A 22,092-nucleotide genomic window follows, 5' to 3' on the forward strand; every position below is an offset into this window, starting at 1 on the left:
AAAAAGTCAATTTTGCATGATATGTCACCTTTAAAGGCAGAGGAAAGTGTCAACGTCATCCAGCAGTTTCACTTTGAGTTACCTGTTTCTGCTTTTGTTCTGACTTTACAACATCATCGACCACAGCTTTTCAGGTTTTCAATCAATAACGACCATGATCAGAGCACGTGAGCGTCAGTGAGTCTTCCTGTTCTGCTCACAGCATGGTTCCCCTGTCACACATGACCCAGGATCAAGTTAACCACACTCATCTACAGAGCTCACGTTTTCATGAGTCAGTCAAGATGATTCAAAAGTAACAATGTTATTACGAAGCTGCTTTACATTTCTCTCTGAGTGACTCTTTGACGTGTGAGCGGAGGCGGCCCTGAAAGGTTTGAAAGAGGAAGTGAAGAAAACGAGACATTAAATGTTGTCTGACTTTTCCCCCCTGTCTGTCCCCGACTTTCACCTTTAGCCTTTTTACTGCTGTCTTTAATCCTGGATATATTCTGTATTCTCTCTAATCTCATGAAAAGAGCAAATCCAACAAAGAAACCATCCCCCTAGAATCATCTTGAGCCAAAACCTGATGTATGTTGTATTTCCTCTGAGACCTAGGGCTCCAGTGAAACATATAATATCACAGGGCTTGTGCTGTGAGACACAATGATTCGGATACTGTTGTTTAATTAATTTGAATTTGTACGTACACCCTCCTGCTGTCGACCCTCAAAAGGGAACAAATGTGCATATATCCACCGCTGAGAATAGTCCCTTACAAACACTATTTACTTCTATTCTAGTAATGTTTATTAAAGACTACATATCCCAGCAGATAAACAGGCTTCTCTCAGCTTCTCAGCTTCTTCTTAACCTCTGCTAAGCTGTTCATCTTTCACTTGCCTCAAATTTTCAGAGAGAACAAAACTCTTATGAAGGTAAAACACACTGGAGTGTGCAGCAGTACCAGGAGTCTGTCACACGCACAGATCTGTGTGTATTTATCTATGTTTAGAAAGGCAAAAGAAAGAAGCCATTGAAGCTACTACAGCATTTTAGAAGATCCTAAACTCTGCCAGATCAAGTTCTGCGGTTTTGTGTACGTTTTCAACACGCGATTCAGTCTCCCAGCCACAAAGAAGATTTGCTCGACAGCATGTCATACCAAAACCCCCCCCCCAAAAAACAGTGAACCTCTGCCATTTTATGTTAGAATTCTGCAGTCTCTGTGGTCCTCTTTGGATGGGTTTGTTTGATAGTTTCCTTGGTGGATATGAAAGATTAATGCAGCAGAAACACCTGCAGCAGTTCCTCAATGACAGCTGTAAAAGTGCAGCGGAACAGCTGTGAGAAGACAGCCCGACTGCCGTGCCCCCATAAAGCAAACTGTTAAAACACGGTGTCACCGCTTTGTGAGTCATCGTGTAACTGCCCCGGCAATCACAATCGACTTTCCTTTCATGAGGCTTCAATACAGATGCAGCCTCTTCTTCTGACTGCGTGCAGACTTTCGACCTGCGCCATATGCTTCACTTCCACCAACGTTCTGTGTGTTTGTGTATGTGGGAGTGCGTTCGTGCATCCTGTGGTGTGTCTTGAGGGAGGGACTTTTAGTTTTTATTACAGGCACAGCAGCGGTAAGCAAATGAATAATTTAGATTATTAAGCAGCAGGAGATCACAGAACTCAAGTCAAAGTTAAATAGACAACAGAGGAAGTCAGGTTCACTTTATCAAACCTGCATTCACAAAATGTCTCTTTCCTGTTGCGATGAGTCCACGTCTGTTGAGTCATATAATGTGTTGTATATATCGTGTCACATAGACATGTGTAGGTTTCCTCTGGGCGCTCTGGTTTCCTCCCACAGTCCTGAGACACGCAGGGTGAAATGGAAACTCTGTGTTTGTGAACGTGCTTGATAGACGCTGTCCCCGCTGGATGCTGGGTTAATCTGAGATCGTGTAGAATATAAAACAGATGGACAGAAGACCATCAGGACTGATCGCTTACTTTGCTTCTCCAGAGAGTAACGCCGAGCTGTAAAGGGCTTTATCATGTCATAAAGCCATAGAGGACCAAATATGTCCCAATACGGTTTCCTCTTCCTTGTATAAATACTGGTTTTGGACTTGAGTAAAAGCTAAACTGAGTGAACCTGATCCACTGCAATAAAAATGACACAGTGGTATTTACCTGTGACAGGCCTGTAAGGTCTGTAACGAGTGGAGCATGGTGGCAGGTGATGGCAGAGCAGAGCTTTGTGCGTGCGTGTGTGTGGTGTGTGTGTGTGTGTGTGTGTGTGTGTGTGTGTGTGTGTGAAGCTCTGGGTGTGTATTTACCAAGCGGCAACCTCCAATCTTAAAATATGAAGCCCATGCAGAAGTGCTAAAAAGTGCAGTTCATCGAGTGTCCACTAGAGGCCGGCTGCAGAAACACTAGAAACCACATACACACCCATTCAAAGAAGACGATCTTTGCAGCAGAAATAAACATGTTTACAGCCTGGTTAAAAAAACGCTTTAGGTCTGAGTAGCTAATTTCTCTCTCAGCACACACTCTGTACGGTGTGGATTTTTTTATAACTCAGTTTTTTTTAAGCTATTGAATGTACAAGTTTTGCCCAAATAAGGACATGGCTGACTTGATTGACAACACTGTAGCTGTTCGCGAAAAGGCTAACACCCCGCCTCCTTACCTCACACTAGCTTGGAGGAAGTTTGGTTGTGTTCAGCATTTCCAATATGGCACCCGACGATTGACTTCAAAACAGATGTGTGACGTCACAGATACTATGTCCATTATTTATACAGTCTGTGGTATTTACACGCTGTACCTCCTTTGCTTCTGAACACCAACATGCAATATGATTATACAAACTGGGACACTTATATCGCCCCATTGAGGAGTTTAGTGATGGTATAGTGATGGTATAGTGATGTTGGATCTTTGTTGATGTTGCAGAAATGCTTAATCTGCAGCTTCTGATAATCAAATCAGAACATCTTATCTCATCTTATCTTATCTCTATTCAAAATAGTTTTCTGTGTGTAGATCAGGGGTTCCCAAACTTTTCAGCCAGCGACCCCCAAAATATTGGTGCCAAAGACTTGTGACCCCCACTGTCCCTCAAAGTGATTTAATGTGGCTTCATTTAGCTGGTCTGCAGAAAATGAGCCTACCTATATGAGCATGTGTCTGTGTTTCCTGTGCTGTTATGAATTAACTTACTGCTATTAATGCTTTTGATAATTAACTGTTCACTAACTCTAAACTTAGGAGTAACCTGGCAACAAGAAAGGCAGAAAACTCATTACATTTTCTATTTTCAAGGTTTTATTTCAAGGTTAGCTACTATTTTTGTTGATATTCTCTACTATATTAATGGGTAAAATGTACTATTTCTAGATAACTTAAAAAAAAATACACATCCTGGAAGAAATCTCATGACCCTCCATTTGTGTCTCGTGACCCCCCCAGGGGGTCCCGACCCACACTTTGGGAACCCCTGATCTAGAGTCATAGATGCATGGTAGTTAAAATTATAAAAGAAGAGGAATTCAGTATTAATCTAATTTGATGCAGTTTCATTTTCTATAAGCTTTCCTGGTGGTATGCTCTGATGTTTCCTCCAACTTTAAATAACTGTTGATTTATTACACCTTCAATCACAAGAACAGTCCCAAAGCAGTTTTTAGATATTTACAGTCATATTCAATCTGCAGGTAAATACTCACCACTGTGGTTTTTGAATGAGGCCCTCTATTCGACAATTACCTCTCGCCTGACGTGGTGAATGCTAAAATATAGATATCAGAGTATACTTAAAAAGCAGGTTACCTCTTCAATCATTTCTGCATTTTGAATATCCCTAACTGAACTTTAAGAGGCGGTGAGTCTGGTGTGATTCAGATATGGTATTTGGTAATAGAGGTACACTACAAAACAAAAACCCTGTTTCACGAGAAACTGTAAATGATGAACAGATGAAGTCTGTTGCAGCAGAAAATATCATTATCATTCATTGGAAGAAATTAAAGACAGCAGAAAAAGATTTAGGATATTTCAAGCTGCACTGAATGCCAAGCAGGAAATCAGTCAGATGATCAGTGTACTGTAAGTCTTTGAGTAAGACCTCTGAGTGTGGAACAGGAGTGGGTTGATAAAACCTCCAACAACAGGCTGCAATGACGCTGACTTATTAAACACGTGAGTCAAATTCATCATGAAAGAGTCCTCATCAATGAAACTGATACCTGTCAAACATCAGGAGGCTTTAAAAAGACTCTTAAAAGGCTAACATCTGACACCCTCTCACATCATATGGCGATGTGTCAGCACGTCACACAGTTTTTAGTCATGGAGTAAGATGGGGATCTTGCAGGATCACGAACTAGATTCATTTTGAGATTACAGAAACAACACTTAACCTACAACTGAGCAGACACAAGGTCAGCTTTTAACCGCAGCTGCACTCAAAGGTGGAGTCAAAACAGCCAAAACACACGCTCTGTCACCCCCAGTCATGCTCGTTTTGCAGCTTCCTGTTAGTTGCTGGTGAGAGTGTAGGTTTTGGTTGTTGATAGTGGTCACCTCATTGAGCTATAAGATTTGCAAGACTGAAGAACTGCAACAATATTCAACATGTTTTATTTTATTATAACACCAAGACAAGAAGATTGAGTTTTATGATCACGCCACAACTTTAGCAAAACTCTTGTGATTTTTCTGACTTTGGAAGATTGTCTGTGACTTTAAAAAATCACCTGAAGTGTCATTTGGTGTAGCATAAGACTAACGGCCAAATTCCACCAGGTCTGTGTCTGGTCCGTCACTGATCCGTCACAGCTCCAGATCTGATAGGTTTCTATTCTAATCAATGTGTTAAGTTCCACTGGATCCGCTCTGTTGCGCTCCGGTTGAGTCTCTGATCCAGCAGGTCAGAGCCCTCCGGATCAGATACACAAGACTTCTATTTTTGCCGGATGCCGTAGCACGAAGCATCAATCTCAACAGAGCAGATGGAGTGGGACAGGAAGTCAGGTTTCACCAAAACAAAATGAAAACATCCGGTTAATTTTCAGAATAAAACACTCTGTGTTATCACCAGATCGTATTTCACTTAACTACAACAACAAACCGTCATGATGAGCGGAGCCAGGCCTAGAGTCAACAGGTCAGAGGTTTTTAGAGGACCAGAAAGACAACATGGATGAAGAGAGGAGGAGGAGGAGGAGGATCCTTGTTTCAGTGGTTGCCGTGGGAAAACCTTGGCCACTTGACTCCAGCTGTCTGGCGGTCCTGCTCTGCAGCGGATCGGAGATGGACCGGACACAGATCTGGTGGAAGTCCTGTGTAAGATGCCTTAGTTAAAGCCATGTATCCAATCCCTGCACCATCAGCTGTGAGTGCGGAGTTCACTTCAGATGACAGAGTGTGATTGGGGGGTCTGGTTTGAGGAAGAGCCCCTAGAGTCAGACTTGGATTTCAATTTAGAAGGATCAATTAACCGAACATGCATGTCATTGGGTGCAGGAACATGCAACTTCACACAGACACAAAGGATCTGCAGGGATTCGAACCAGGAGTCTTCCTGCTGTGTGGCATCAGTGCCGACTAGTGCAACCCCATGATGCTTAATCCACATTTGCAGTCTTTTAACTTTATCCACTCATCTATCATCTTGACCACTTACCCCGTTCGGGGTCACGGAGGGCCGGAGCCAATCCCAGCTGACTTTAAGCAGAAGGCAGGGTACACCCTGGACGTGTCGCCAACCCCATCACATGGAGAGACAGACAACCATTCACGCACACCCAACTGTCCTTTCAATGCAGAGTGACCAATTAACCTGGTTTTTGGACTGTGGGACGAAGCCGGAGTACCTGGAGAAAACCCAGGCATGCACGGGGAGAACTTGCAAACTCCACACAGAAAGGCACCTGCCAGACCGGGGACTCGAACCAGGAACCATCTCTGAGGCAACAGCGCTACCCACTGCACCACCGTGCAGTTCTTTTCTCTTTATCAAGCACAAAATCTTCAACCATCGTAAAAAGACTAATTTCTGCAATAAAAACGACATTTAATTCACGTTTGACGTCAATTCAGGATAAAAGTTACGCAAGACTTCCTGTTGTTAAAATTTGAGAGGCAATTAGAGGCTCTTATTCATACAAGTAATCTATGAATCACAGTAGTGATTATATACTGAGGTCACCAGCGTGTTCGGTTCAGGTTGGTGTTCAATAAAACGGCACATTAATGATGTGTTTTGCAGAGAGTTTATTTTTAAATGATGAAGAGTCTAGTTATCCTGGGTTTACTGTGCACTTCAGGTCCCAGTATGCACAAAGTGACATCCCACTGGGAAATATTTGCCATCATCAAAGAATGTAAGCGCATACTGAAACAGAAATTTCCCATTCAGCATGTCGTGTATTGAGTCTTACTCACACACGCTAAGATCATTTCTCCTTTTTTCTCCCTCCTTTTAATTCATGGTGTATTTTGTTAGCCAGTTGAGCGACGACAAATGAAAGCATTTGCATTGAAAGGACAGGTGGGTGTGAGACACCAGCACGCGTCTGAATCGAAGCATTAAGAGCAGGGAGAAGAATATCAAAAGTAGGAAGCATTCAGACGGCAGGAGGAGCAGGGATTTGAGCAGATATTAAAAGATGATTGTGCGTGGGCTTTTCTACAGTGCTCCAGAGGAAGAATGTAAACCCCGTATCAGTCAGACGGAGGATAATAAACAGGCAAAAACATCAGAACGCAACACAACAAACACAAACAAAAAGAAGGACGGGAAGAAGAGCGGCGTATAAATAGTTCAAATATTTCAAGTGATTTCAGAATGCGATGGTGAAACACTGGATGTTTGTGTCCTCAGCCACAGCAACTTGTTTTACTCTGTTGTACTGTTCTTTTCACTGTAACTGTATTGAGGTCATAAAAGTCGACTTATAAAATATAATGCTCAAACTGAGGCCGTTATATTTGGTATCTATCGATATCAGCTGCATTAAGGTGTTAAAATGTTATAACTCAGTGTCAGAGTTACTTCACTCAGTGATATAAAAAGAGTCTATACGTGTTTTTTTATCCGTCTGTAGTGTTTAACGCTGATCAGATTTACTTTTTGACAGCTGCCTCAACACTATCAAATTATTGCAGCACTCTCCTGTTATTGAGTCTTTTTGGAGTTAAAACACTTTCTTGTTTTTGATGCTCTTTGTCTCAAACATCACTTGTTTGATTTGTTATTCCGAGGCGTTGCAAGACAAGAGGTTTTAGATTTCAAAGTGATTTCCCTTCAACTTTGACGCCTTGTTGCTTCATTAAATCGGCCGCATGAATTCATGTCAGAACACAGAGAGAATTACCTCGTCTCTCACTTTACAAAATAGCATAACCAGCTGCTGAAGGACGCGATGCAATGATATGTAATGAGAGTCTGACTCAATAGTTGTGGAACAAAGACTTGAATATTAAACACACTGATCTAAATTGACTAAAGTGCAGCATGTGGAGACAGCGGCCGGTCACCTCCTTTTATAATGGAAATCTGTGAAACAGGGAGTCCGTGTGACAAAAGTGTGGCGCTGTAGTGGATCTTACTCAGCCTGCTGAAGACTGAAGTTACATCTTGCAGTGGTTTATAATCGTGACCGCCTGAGATTTTAGGCCCCTGGAAAAAAAGTGAAATTGAGTCTCATTATTTCACTGTTCAAATCACATCACACTATCAAATAAAATATTATCAATACTTTTACCGTCATAATCAATGCTGTCTGCATCAATTACATGTTGGCTGAAATATCATAAAAAACCAACATTTTCTGTGAATAATCCAAACAACAGATCTGTTTAACCTAATGCTTTACAGACAGTATTCCCTCATATGAATGTTCTTTGTCATACCTTTTATTTCTTTATTTTACTTTCTTACACTTCCAGTTCTTTTATTTGCTATTTTGTCAAAAACATGCTTTTATTTTGAAAGGACATTAGCTGAACTTCCGTCATATCTTCAGATTTGGGATCTAATGAAAAACAACCAAACAAGCGATCTTAACTTACATATACTCAAGTAAAAAGCTGTAAGTAGAACAGTAACACATGTCCCTGCCCTGGGCTCACTCTAAAAGAGTAATGACGTACACTTTGTTTATACTTCAAGACGTCTTCTAAGTGTTTCTGATGATATCTTTGTTTGAATGTTTTTTGTGGCTAAACCCTGTGGGAAGAATTCAAGGCTGAGTGGCAGTCCTGTATCCTTCTTTTTTATTTAGGATCAGGATTTGGGACTTTTTGGATCCTTTGTGTTTAATCAGTGAGCTAGCTAATGCAGGAATACACATTTTATGTCGTATGGTTGGAAGACAGTGAGTCTGATCTACATCTCTGGAACTGCTCATGAGACTCAGTGGGTCTGAAAGAAATGAGTTTAGCCTCAATGGCGATCCAACATGCTAAGTGCTAGCCCTAGGCTAGCTTATAGGCTATAGCCAGGAGGTCTCTGTTAATTATTCAGAGTGAATCTAAATTATGAGCTCATACGACCAACATAAAAACAAACATTGCACTATACACACAAACATCCAAAGTTTCTCCTTTGACTTTCTGACTTTTCAAACTCTTGATTTATTTCTGAAGAGCGACAGCACCAAACAGAAAAGACTGTTCTCTTGACGTGTGCTGCTGGTGTGTTTGGTTTCAACTTCAACTTCTCCAAAGGTATCACATTTCAAATCAGTGTTCCTGGATTAAGCTGTTCTCCTTTTTTTTTATAGCCTGATTAGCAATTTGATCCATGCACACGTCCTCACACCTGAAGACTTTAAGGCTATTAATAGAATGCATTTAGGACAAGTTCTCCAAGTTGGCGAATGCAGCCCTTTTACTCTGATGTAACTATTGGAACAAGGACTTCTTAGACCCTGTCAGGAAGGTTAGCAAGCTCTTTAAATCACGTCTACAACTAACAGCATCAAATTTAGACTGGGTGCTAATCATTACATGTACAGCAGGGACAGAAATAAATGCCCTAATATGGATCATACTCTGCGTGTTAAATAAATATTACACATGCAGTCATATTCTTTTAATATCTACACAACTGCCTTCAATAACCACCTCTAAGTTTTAAAAACATTCCCCCTCCACCACACACAGCCACAACACCCACACGTGCTACCTGCCGTCTACCTTACAGCGTGATCACACTGTTTGATGGAAACTCTCTGTCACAGTGCAGACACCAGTCAACTTTCCATTAGCTCACATCACTGAGTTATGACACAGACATCTTTAAAGATTTTTGCAGTTTGGTTTGGGATGCTCTTTGTGACTTAGTCCAGGTCTCTCACTCAGCGAGATCAGTGGAGCTTGTGTCCTTGGAGCGGTGGTTCCCAAAATTGTATTCTGCAGGGCTCCACTTTAGTACATAAAAACATCTGTAAATGCTACCCTCCCCTGGGGCACTGGTGGCCTGGCGGTCTAAGTGCCCCACGTACAGAGGCTACAGTCCTCGTCGCAGGGGTCGCCGGTTCGATTCCCAGCCGATCGACCATTTCCTGCATGTCTTACCCCATGCTCTACTCCCCACATTTCCTGTCTCTCTTCAGCTGTCCTATAAAATAAAGGCAAAAAGGCCAAAAATATAGCTTTAAAAAAAAAAAAAAATGCTACCCTCCCCTCATCAAACACATCAACACATAAACATACGTCCACACTGTAAGACACGTCCTTTGCTATCAAATTCCTGTATCTTTTTTTGGGAGACTGTTTGCAAAGACTCAGAGCTGCATCCTCCAGTGTGTGTGACATTTAACTGAAAAACCAACAAGCCACTTTTACAGGAAGCAATTAAAAGTGGCTCTGCAACATGTGACTTCCAGGTTTTTAATGTGTAGGTGGCCCCACTGTGAGTGGAGTTCAAGCCGAGGGCAAGATATGACTTGTCAAAAATGTCTTCTTTTGTTTAGAAGGTGTGACGTTTGCTGTAGATTCATATCAGCCTTACGTTTACCTGGCACTGCTTTTACAAAATTGTCCATGCTTTGTTATCATTACAGAACTGTGAGGATTGTTTTAATGAAGCCATGCTGCGACTCTTAGAGGACTTTTGAGCTTATCGGAGTCTTAAAAACGTGTACCTAATGAAATGATGTTGTTCTTGTATGCATGGGTTTAAATATTTTGTGTCCTCTTCTCCAGAACCATGTGGAGCCAAGAGAACAGTACCGACCAGACGGGTCAGGTGTCAGCCAGGATGGAGACCACTCCATCTTTGGGCAGTGCGAGCATCTCCGTCTCCCAGCAGCAGGCACCCAAGAAATTTGCCCCTGTGGTCGCACCCAAGCCCAAGTTCAACCCGTACAAACAGGTGGCAGAAACCATCCACTCTGAGTCTGCAGGTAACCACGAAACAAAACCTTGAAACATGTCTTTAGTGAAAACCTTGAGAACAGGCCTGAACTTGATCTCATACGTAACAGATATTAAGCTGAAATCAAACATATGTTCTTCTGTCTCTCTATTCTGTGTTGATTGGCAGCTTTTGCATAAATACATTTATTTTCTGAAAATTGAAGTCAACAGTTCCCCCCTCAGGAACAAGTAAACCTGAGTTATAAAGTCAGTATTGATCGTTGGGAGTCGTACAGACGTCTGATTTCAAATCTGCACAAAATCCAAACTTAAAGCTCCTGTGAGGAGGTTTGAGCTGAACTAAAAATTTAACCTGGTTCCTCTACATGATTCATGAAACCAAAAGAGATAATCAGCAAAAATGTGTTATATTTTAATGTTACTATTTTGAATATATGTCAATGCTGCTGTGGGGTAGCTGACAGAGTTATATGTTAAACTGGTAAAACCAAAAAAAAAAAAAAAAAAGGAGCAGGATTTTGTTTTATTTTTTTCAGGAAAACAATATTTAAGCAATTAACAAGACAGCAAAACACAAAAAGCACTGCTATGACCACAGGGGGCGCCAAAGTCAACACAAACCAATAGTCACTCACTGGAGCTTTAAACTGTGTTTTACTTTGAAACAGCTACTGAACCAAATACAATCATTTATTAAACAAACACAGAACATTGAAAGTAGTGCTCTGGCTTGGTGGCCTTTTATTTGCCAGATGTTTTTATTAAATTTTTCTTTTTTGTTTAATATAGTTTGGTTATATATATTTTTGGCTCTTTAAAGTGCATTGTTTGTGGCTTGTGGTTAGCCTTGCAGTTAAAGTGTGCGCACCACGTACAGAGCCACAGCAGCCCCTGGTTGGATTCTCAGGTACAACCCTCTGATGCATGTCATCCTCCATGCTCTACTTGCAGCATTTCCTCTCATTTTTGGGCTTTCCTGTCTAATAAATGCATAAAAGCATGACAAATAAAACTTGAAAACTAAGTTCCTTGATTAATTAAGTGTCTTAGATCGACTGAATACTTCAAAAACTCTGACTTTAACAAAGGATGTATTTTAAAAATGCCTAACATTGAATAAATAAGTAAACTAAACAAAAACATTCACCCATACTTCCTCTTCTTTTTGTTTTATTAAGCGCATCAAAAATAATTTCACAGTAAAAATTTGTTTAGAGCAAAAAACAAATGAGATTAAACAAAGAGATAAGAAAGGACAACCTGCATCTCTTGGCCGTGCTACTTTAAGAGAATAAAGTTTTTGATGCTATCAGTGATGGAGGCCTTGGTGCATGTCTAATTTCTAATAAACATACAGTGTTAGTGTTTTGGTTTGCAGTCATGTGTGAGGGCAGGAAGCTTCATGTTGTTTCCTCTCGTGTGTCTCGTGAGAGCTGATACTTTGTTTGTTTGAGAACTGGAAATGTCTTCAGACTCTGACTTTAGCTTGTTTGATAAGTCTTTGTTTCATTGTACTGAGGTAACAGTCTGACTTCAATAAGGTTTTTATTCATTTTCAAAGATGATGTAAAATGACGTAGAAATAAGTTGAGCTTATACACAGAGAGGAGGCTTTGCTTCATGGTGCAGAACTGAGTCTGTTTTACATGAGACAGAAATGACTCCACTGTGGGAAAAAACAGCGTTCATCATCATCTTTGATGAGTCATATCCAGAGAAAGACAGGCTCGTATTATAAGATGTGATATTTAGTTACCTTTGAAGGACAGTTTCTGAAGAAAGACTCCAGGGATTTGAAATAGATGTCAAGAAATAAAACGTAGGTTTTTTAGTTGAAGGTTTTTGTGTTTATATATTTTAGTGCTCGAAAATGTTTGACACAAATTTGCAAGCTGACTGGATTATTCGTATCAGAATGAGGAGAAACCACTGATGTCACTGTTAAAGATAATGTGACAACAATTTCTATCAAGTCTTCTGGAGTCACTGGAGAAACTAGAACTAAAAACTCTGCTCATTATTACCTGATGGAGAAATACACCAGCATGAAGATGCATTTCTGGACATTGTTCAGCAACACTTCACATTTATCTCCACGTATTTATGCCTGACTTATTGTACACACAGACTCTTCTGTAGTCAGTATAGTGCGCTTGTTAATGCTGTCTTGGTGAGTATAGAGTATCAATATATATGTGCATCTTTGCTGAGTAAATCTTAACCTTTCTCACCCTCAGGCGTGCATAAACTACACGTTTTGAATTTCAAATATTGTAAAAATAAGAACTGATATCGGCCATCAGGAGCAGATTATTATCAGTTATCAGTATCAGCTCGTTTCGTGCACCTCTAGTAAATTTTGCAGCTGTATTTAAAGTGTTTGGTGACTGTGTTGGAATAATGTAGAGAACGAGAGCTCAGTTACTTTGGCTGGAGTCCTCAGTGAGAAGAAAGTTGTACAGTAAAGGTAAACCTTGGCACTCAGAGGATATCATCCTCCCATATATCTCCCACCGCCCCATCTGCTGAGTGTTGTAATGTGAACATTATCTAAACCTCTGCCCTCAAACCCCCCTGAGAACCCAGGATTTCCAAAACACGGGAAACGGTTATGAAATTCAGCGAGCAGTGAGCACGCTGTCGGGTTGAAAACACGGCTGTCTGTTGGGGTTTGTGGTTTGAGTTGTGGACCTGTCTGCTATTCCAGATGTTGGTTTTGATCAAAATGTTCTTAGATGGCTTCTGTTTGAGCTCTGCCCACCACTCAGAAAAAAACAACATCACCAGACTGGAGTTTTTTAGTTGTTCCTGATGTGCTGTGTTTTTGAGTCTCCCAATTAGGAGTGTTGGTGGAAATAACAATATAGAAACTTCTCCACTAAACATTTAGACTTCTCAAGAGAACTTTGGTTTAGATTTAGTTTGAATTACCAGAATAGCATGGCCAGAATGAGCAATGTTCAGAGAAATCAGTCTAAGAATGGAGACCTTTGGCATCACAGAAAACACAGTCTGTCTTTTAGACCAGGAGTGAAAAATCATTTATATACCTTTTTTATTTTTTTATTTTGGGGCTTTTGTGTTTTTATTTTAGAGACAGGACTGTGGACAGAGTAGGAAACTGAGAGGTAGTGTGGGGAATGATGTGTGGTAAGGGGTCTGAATTTAACCTAGCCAGTCTGCTTTGAGAACTATCGCCATTGTACATGGGGCGCATGACTCAACCGCTGAGCTGAACCGAGGCCCCACAAATCCTCAGAATGATATATTTGGAGACTTGCATTTTTTTTGACACTCAGTCAGGACAGTTTTTCTTAAAGAAGCCAAAAATGAAAGATATGAAACTGAATTTATTTAATAATTCCCACCTGGAAAGAAACAAAGAACCAACCTTGGATGTCTTCATATTGAAATTCACCTCCCTAAAATTCTCATTTTTTTAATGCTTGTAATTCCAAAATGACATTTTCCTCCAGAACATTTAATCTAGACTTATTGCCACCTTCTTATTTCCCATATTAATCATTGTCTGGGTGTTAAGAGGATTACAGGAACAGTACAAAGAGGGAGGGGAAACATTTGTAGTTGATATAGTTGTTGTAATAATGCACCTCTTAGTGTTGAATGTTTCATTCTTATGAATTTAGTCATAAAAGATTTTCTGTGACCTCCTCGACGTGCCAATAATCCTCCTCTCCTCTATTTTATCTCTGACACTGTTTCCATTGACTGGGATGGTAATTTGATAAATCCAGTAATGCTTGGAATCTTTCTCTGTTATGAAGGTTCAGTGGAGGTCAACTTTAATGTTGATTGAAAGTAAGACATGAAGAAAATAGTGATAAATAGAAGTCTTAAAGTTGCTGTTTGAAGCTGATGTTAATGTTAAATCCTGTATTTTCTTATAGCTTGTAAAGGTTACACAGCTTGAAGTGAAATGTAAGTGTTCTGACTTTTAGTCTGCCACCGCATTATGTTTTATTAAAATCTAATTTTGATACAGACACTGATGGCTGCTTGTTGTCTGCATGTGGATCATGTATATGTGTAAAGCCATCAGCAGACATCTCCACTTGTCAAAAGATAAGACGTCTTTATGAGCAGATTATCTGGGTCTCACTGTATTTATTTATTTAATATCTTTTATATCAAATGTGGGGAGCGTCTGATGTAAAATTGAGGATTAGCATAAAAATTAGGGGCGAGTCAGTTTGGCACAGCGCCTCGCTGTCCCTTTGTCTGTCAGAGGCCAGCAGCAGGGCTGCAGTGAGCGCGCGGAGGACAAAGGAGTCGGGGTAGACGGGGCGGTACACAGTCACAGAGCTCTGAACTCTGATTTCTTTTAATGGGAGAACTTGTTCTGATTAAAGCCCCAGCAGGAGGAAGACATATAGGACTCAGACGGTGACCCTCACTCAGAGTTTATACAGCAGATCAGACTTTAGGGTTTAAGTTGATCTCTTATGTTACATGTACTGTAGGAAAGTCAGGCGTGATCGCTTTATGAACATGAGTGTTAGCATGTAGAGCAGCTGGGGCTCCAGTTCTGTCATGCAATGTCTGAATTTAAACATTTTTTTAAACCTTAGGTTATAGAGAATTTAAGAGAGCACTGATATGAATGTTATAGTGTGGAAAGAATGGGTCAATAAACCAGTTCTATCACTTATTTTGAATCAACACTCTGAGAGGATGCTATGAACAGCACAGAGCCACTCCGCTTCTCTGAGCTGCTGTTCATAATAACAGGAGAGTTTGGTTACACACAGGTGAGGGGTCAACATGGCCGCTAGTGCTACACAAATATAAGTACAGAGTTTGTTACTAGCAGCCACCTCCACTGTTCAAAAATAAAGTCAATATCCTGCAGTTCCTCAAATGTCCACTAAAAGGCTGGCAAAAAAGTGCAGGAAACTCGACATAGAGCCCATTTTTTAAAGCATTTTTTAACATTTTGTGTAGGGCCATTTGTGCCTTTATTGGACAGGAAAGCCAAAGAGAGAGAGGGTAAAGGTGAAGAGGATAGAGCGAGGGAAGACATGCAGCAAAGAGCTGAGGCCGTAGAGATTTGTAGGTTCTGTATATGAGGTGTACGCTGAGCAAAAAAGGCAACCTTAAGAATTCACATTTTTACAGCAGAATTAAAAATGTTTTAAAAAATGTCTGAATGAAATAATAATTTCAATAGTTTCAGATTTCAAATGTCAGATTAAAAGTTGTTTACAGTTCATGGTAAAAACAATAAAACAAAACAAAAGAAAAAGTCGAGTTCGATCTCAATACCTCACCTTTTTTTTGTCAGTAACATCTTAACAGGTGATGATTTTTCCTCCTACTCATTGATTTGATTATATCAAGGCATCACTAAGGGTGTGGCTGACACTGACAGGCTGGCTCATTGTAGCCAGGCAGCTCAGCTGTGGCCTCAACTCCACATCTTTGATTGTGCTTAGAGGAGCTGGGGGTCAGCTGGAAGTCAGTCGTCCATCTTTGGGCTTCATGAAGCCTCCTCAGGAACCGATGGGTGATGTTGCTGAGATACATTCATATTTTATACAGTCCATGATTTACTGGTCAGTCCCTGTAAGTGGTTCCTTTTTGTAGCCTCATGTACTCGACTCCAGCGTTTACAACAGAAACATGAATTGTGTGATCAGAGGAGTTTCACAAGACAGAACCAGCAGTAATCCACCTGCTGAAACGTAGGTAACATTGGTGGATCATATCATTTCAAATCTATAAAAACCCTCTGATATTTTCAGATATGTAAATGTTACAGAGCTCTGACCTGTTGGATTAGAACGAGGAGCAGTCCTGCAGCAGATTGAGGAAGAGGAGGACAAAATATTGTACATAAGTGCACAAAGAATTGCAATCCAGTGCAATAGTCCTACATCATAAAAGAGCTGTTTGAAGCACATTAGAGTCAGTTCTGTTAAAACAATATTGACAGCGATGAGTCTTTTACTTTATGATTCTGTCTTTGAGAAAACCCTGAAAAGCCTTCATGTAATTTTATTGGCAGATGGACTTTTGTACATTTCTGTATCTGCTGAATTTTATTTAAAATGTGCCTTTGATAAAATATTTTGCACACATGTTTTTAAATCTAAGTGCAGCTGTGTGCATAGATCAAGACACGCAGTCTGCTCAGTGCTGAGAGTACGACACTTCTCAGTTTCAGTGTAAACTACACGTGAGAGCAGAGCTTTGAAGAGTAGAGGAAGGAGGTCAGAGTTTCTTTTGAACGATGATACTTGTTTCATTTTATTTCTTTTAATTGAATTTACCTTTTATTTAACACGGGATGCATAACTTCATAATCAACAACTCCAGAGCTCTTTACTGTTTTTATTACGCCTCTTGTTCTTTCGTGCATGATTCAAAAAGCTGCTTCAAATGTTTGTTTAGGTAGATTTAAGTCAAGTGCAGAAAAGGGGATTCTTTGGATCTAGAGCATCTGGTAATGATGAAAATGACTCATACTGAAATGAGTCATCACAGCAGTATCATTCAGAATATTATAATATCTAGTGATTAAAAACTATAGCATGTTTTAGTAAAAGAAACCCACTTGAATAAAAACTGAAGTCCCTTTTCTGAAGTGCCTCAGTGTTTCATGGCTCGTGTCTGGCTGCTGATTAGGAAAGTTAACAAGTTGGTTTTTTTTGTGAGATAATCATCGTGAAAGTTCCAAACATCCGAGAAGTGTTTTTTTAATCAAACTTTTCACACTGAAGTTACCAGAAACGCGCTAATTGTTTGCTCAGAGCAGTTCAAAAGTGTCGAACGTGTGCATAATCTGTTTTTTTTATTCCTCCCTGCTTGAGTGGCCAGAAGCCAACTGACTACCGGTTGTTATGTCAGAGTCCCTCATGGGTGTCACCAGGAGAATTTACAGGAAATCTAGCAGAGAGCGTGTCAGTGTCCCCAAAGAAACCACAGGCTGCTGCTGTGAGCGTACACAAAGGCCACTTTTATCTAAGTAGAACACATACCTCCACTCTAGTTGTTGTATTTTGTCTGCAGTTTATGCAAAGTCTACATCCGTGAACTCTTGGGCTTGTTTTATCTTTGCTTCAAAGTTTTTTTCTCTTTGTTCTCACTGTGTTTTTTTCCAGTGTAGAACTTTTTGTCGACATTATTTAAAATTGAGTCGGTTCTGCAGCCTGAATGAGATGTCTCACTTCTCTAAATCTCACCACTGTCCAGAAAGGGTCAGAGCGTTAGGAAAACATCTTCTCCATAGCCTGGCTGTTCTTCAAAGAAGTGTACATATCATGAAAGGAAGTTTTAATGCTGGGTTTGAGTTATAAAACAAGGTGTGCTTGAAAAAGTTGAAGCATCAACACATAGTTGCTCACATTTTTTGATCAATTATACATATAGGTGTGATAAAATCATCTGTACTGCTGAAATGCTGTGATGCTGGAATTTGATGCTTTCGTTTGAAAAAAGTTTTAAGGTTGAATCTGGAGAGCAGGAGAGGAACTCTAGCTAAGTCTTAGACCTTGTTTACACCTGGTATTAGAATCTGATCTATCTCCACCTGGACATCTGTCAATTAAATTACAATGCTGCCATTAAATTAAAGTGATGAGATCTGCATGACCATACCTGAGGGTAGACTGCCTCGCATTGAACACGCTATACTTACAACAGTGTAGCATCCATACCTCTGCTGCAGTCTCTCTGACCTCAGGTGTTACTCTGTAAATCAAAGATCAGATCTCAATAAGACTGGATAGGATCCATTAAAACTAAGAACTAAACTAAAACTAAATCCAAAGACTAGTAACACAAAGACAGGGTCACATTGTTTTACAGAGGAAATTCAGTTTTTACTCTCTATTATTGAACATGCTACACACACAGAAATACATGTGTGCACATACAGGACCCTATGGACATGCACTGACGTTGAGATGTATGAGTGAGGGCGCTTCAACACAAACAAGCATCCTTTGCATTTGGAGGCTTCATGCCTTGCTCAAGGGCATCTGGTCACTGCCCAGGAAATAAACTGGCACCTCTCCAGAAACCAGCCCCAGCTTCCACACCTTGATCCCTACTGGGATTTGAACCAGCAACCCTCCAGATCCCAAGCCAAATCCATACAAACAGAGCGACTGGTGCCCTGAGCGAGCTGGTCTGTCCCTCTGCTCTGTAGTTACCACTGCTGCCCTGCTCTGGTATCACTCTCACACCTTCACCCCCAGCATTCACCTGCAGCCTGCAGCTATGGAGGGTGTAAGATATTATCTCATCAGTCCTTGGATTTCTGTAATGTAAGCACGTATCATATCAAACAGAACTGCAAGGATTGATGAGTTTTGAGTCCATACACCAAACACAGTGTTTCACTGCTGCAGTGAACATTTAAAGCATTAAAGTGAGAGCTGTCTGACTGAAACTGAGAAACTGGAAGTTGAGCAGAAATGTAGACTTTGTGAATGTTTACGTAACCTTGAAAAAAAAATGTGAAAGCTTGACTACCTTTAAGTAAGTAAGTAAGTAACCTTTTTATGAATGAAGTGAGTTTTAAAAGTGTATAAGTTTAAAGAAATATGATAAATAATTAATTCCTCTTGAAAATATATAAAAAAAACTACTCCACCATAATCATTTACACCACAGCAGAAATCATGCTGTGTATTTCTTTGTCCAAAAGTGCAGACAACTTAAAACATGAATCATTTCATATTTGACTTATTAATGAATAAGAAACCGCATAGTGAATTAAATTGTTCTAACAAACTAATGAACAAACTCTACTTTTGTCTGAATACTGAAGACATTTAATAGCATCTTATTACCAGGCCATGTTAAATACTTGTCTCTGATTGGTCAGTTCTCCATAACAACCAGGTTAGGCCAGGTTAAATCCGATGAGCATAGAATCAGAGGGGCTTTTTTCAGATTTATAAATAAATCAACTTTGAATCAATATTTTGCATCAGCTTGATTATGTCCATAGTTGGTCGCTCGGTGGTTAGTGGGATAATGATCAGTGAGTGGGTGGTGATAAGAGACAACTCCTTCTTTGCATTGGGACCTGCTCACCCTGTTAGAATTCAAAATTTGCATGACCACCTGCTCACTCCCTTTATTTAGCTGCCACTGCTGACAAACCCAGTGGAAGTGATCTCCATCACAGAGGTTAAGACACCTAATAAATTATGTTAAGTATCCATTAAATGGTAATTATGCTTGAATGTCAGAACTACATTTAAACTCGTTTGCGTAGAGATCCCCTCATTTGGAACTATCACAGAGTCATGTGGATCAGATTCAGGGCTGACGTACGGCCTGTCTCCTCGTGAACCCTCTGACTCGTGTAGAATAAGCGGCTGTAAGTTTACAGTCGACTCTCTGCGTGTCAGACGCTGCTGGGAAAGGTTTCCCGTTATGAAAGCGTCTGAGTTTACACAGCAGTGACTGTCTGCTGTGACATTTGACTGGCTTCATTTACTCTCTCTCTCATTTGTTTATAAGAAATGACAGCAGCGCTCCTCTCTCTGCTTTTGATGAATCACACTTTCACTCATCAGCAGACTTTACTAACATCATATAATTCTTCCACCAATCTTTCAGCTTTGAAGATATGAAAAGGCCGACTGTGGCTTCAAATATTCACCTTTCTCTAGAACAAAATGTGTTTTCTGCCTTCATACAAAATCCTAATCCATCTCTTGTTCTTGATCTGAAATTCTCCCTCTTAAAGTAGCAGTAGCCTCTTTTGGTCCGCTCCTTTAAACTTAAAACAAGTCCCTATCCAAAGACCTCAAATCCCTCCCTTCCATCTCAAAAACCAAATGATTCATAAATCACTCTTCTATACATATCATGCTAATTAAGAGCAGGGCTCCGCTGTCCTCTCCAGCGGAAGATGGAGCAAAATGGGTCCATAATTATGGAGAAACAATGTGCTCTCAACCTCTGCCCCGACACTTTTGGAGCCGAGATGTGGAGATGAAACATGTGGCCCAACACCGAGACTGAGACACTTTCTCAGGAGGGGATTTTCTTCTCAAAGCATTGAATTTCTGTTCCTTATTAATGCAGAATACTTTGAGTTTTTTGTGTGCATAAAAGCTGAAAGAATTTAGATGTACACGGGTCAGGTACGCTGTTTAATACAATCTTTTAACACTTCAATGTCACATGACGCAAACACTGAAACTCCCCTGCCTTTATTTTGGCTCCAGCAGCGTGTGAGAACGCCTTCAGACACCAGCGGCTCAAACTTTCGGCCATAAATCAAGTTCAAATTTATGTTCTGTGTTGGAAAAAATGTGATGTTTTTTATAGTGATGGGACACAACTCTCCCAGAGTCTCTTCTCCCCCGCTCTCACGGTTGCGAAACAGTTTTCCTTCACTTTAATGTTGAATGCATAATGTAAAAAAATGCGTTCATGGGCTTTGTCCTAAGTCCCTAAAGACCAGATGGCCGCCGCTAACCCACGTGTAACTCTTATAATAGTGTACATATGTAAATCTAAAAACATATGCTCAACCTTCAGCCCCCACAGAATGTACTAATCCGTACCACAGAGCAGAACTACTTAAAAAAGACTCATCTAAAAGCTGCAATGGGTTTATTGTCTGATAAAAATACTGCTCTCTACACCGCTGTTTCTCCTTTTTTTGTGTAACTTTGCAGCAAAATGCAAAGCTGTCACAAAATCCTGCAGTGTCACACATATATATTCAAATACGTGGAGATCCCAGCTGCCAATCACTGGTCTCATACAGTTTGAAGTGTTTATTCTTGTACCATTTGAAAAACAAAGTTTAATATAATATCCCACTGTCACAGCTGGATCCATCGCCTCTCCTTTATCTTCCCCTTAACAATACTCTGGTTCCCGATAACCAATTACACCTCTTATAGCCTCTCAAATAACTTTAATCACTGATTAGGATTCCTTGTTCACAAAGAAGCTACTTAAAAGTAATTGCTCAATAAAGAGAGGGGAAGTTGTCGTATTAAGTAGGTCCTCCTGCTGCTTCTCTCATTAGTGCTCACTTGGAGCTTTCAACTCCCCATTGTCACAAATGGAGCCAGCTTCATTCACAGCACAGAGAGCTGTTCTCACTCTGGCTGTGTTCGCTCTGCTTTAAAACATGGCAGCACCAAAAACACACTCAAAGCTGCAGAGCATGGAGCGACTTACAGCTCCAACCCATGATTTAATAACAGGTATTATTTATACGGGTGACGCAGAGGGAGAGGAAGTCTCAGGGCCTGGCTGCAGAGGCTGAGGCTTGTCAACCCCAGTAAAGGTAGCTCTTGGTTGTGTTTTTGGTGATTACAGTTTGGTTAAATTTGAGGAGATTGTCCCTTTATTTTGAATTATGTGTGTATGAGGTATGTGCCAATAGTAAATGTTTTATCCACAGCATAAGGGAGGATGCCGGTCAGCTCGGCCTCTTTGGTGGAGAACACTATCAACCACTGTAGATCTGGGCCCGTATGAACGTCCAGCTATTAGGGATGAAAATGGGCTGTTTGTTCTTTCTAAAAAAAATGTATTAGCGTTATGCATGAGCCAGGTTAACACCCCAACAAAGCATTACATTTAATGGAGGTAGACCCCAACATTACAGGTGCTAACGGCAGGATTACCTCACCTGTTAGGCTGTTTAAAGGATGGAGGACATTGTGCTTATTCATTACCATTTATACTAAAAATACAAAGACAATGGATATT

At 40.4% G+C, this 22,092-nt stretch overlaps 1 protein-coding gene across 2 annotated transcripts in view; it reads left to right on the forward strand.

Moving 5' to 3' along the window:
* lpp (LIM domain containing preferred translocation partner in lipoma) overlaps positions 1–22,092 on the forward strand; it is a 297,770-nt gene that overhangs the window by 83,657 nt on the left and 192,021 nt on the right. For both annotated transcript variants that reach the window (XM_034706133.1, XM_034706143.1), the window contains exon 4: positions 10,204–10,403. In XM_034706133.1, the coding sequence (XP_034562024.1) occupies positions 10,208–10,403 (196 nt within the window). In that variant the 5' untranslated portion in view covers positions 10,204–10,207. The remainder of the gene's footprint in view (positions 1–10,203; positions 10,404–22,092) is intronic.

Source organism: Notolabrus celidotus, chromosome 2 (assembly GCF_009762535.1).
Source record: "Notolabrus celidotus isolate fNotCel1 chromosome 2, fNotCel1.pri, whole genome shotgun sequence".
NCBI lineage: Eukaryota > Metazoa > Chordata > Actinopteri > Labriformes > Labridae > Notolabrus > Notolabrus celidotus.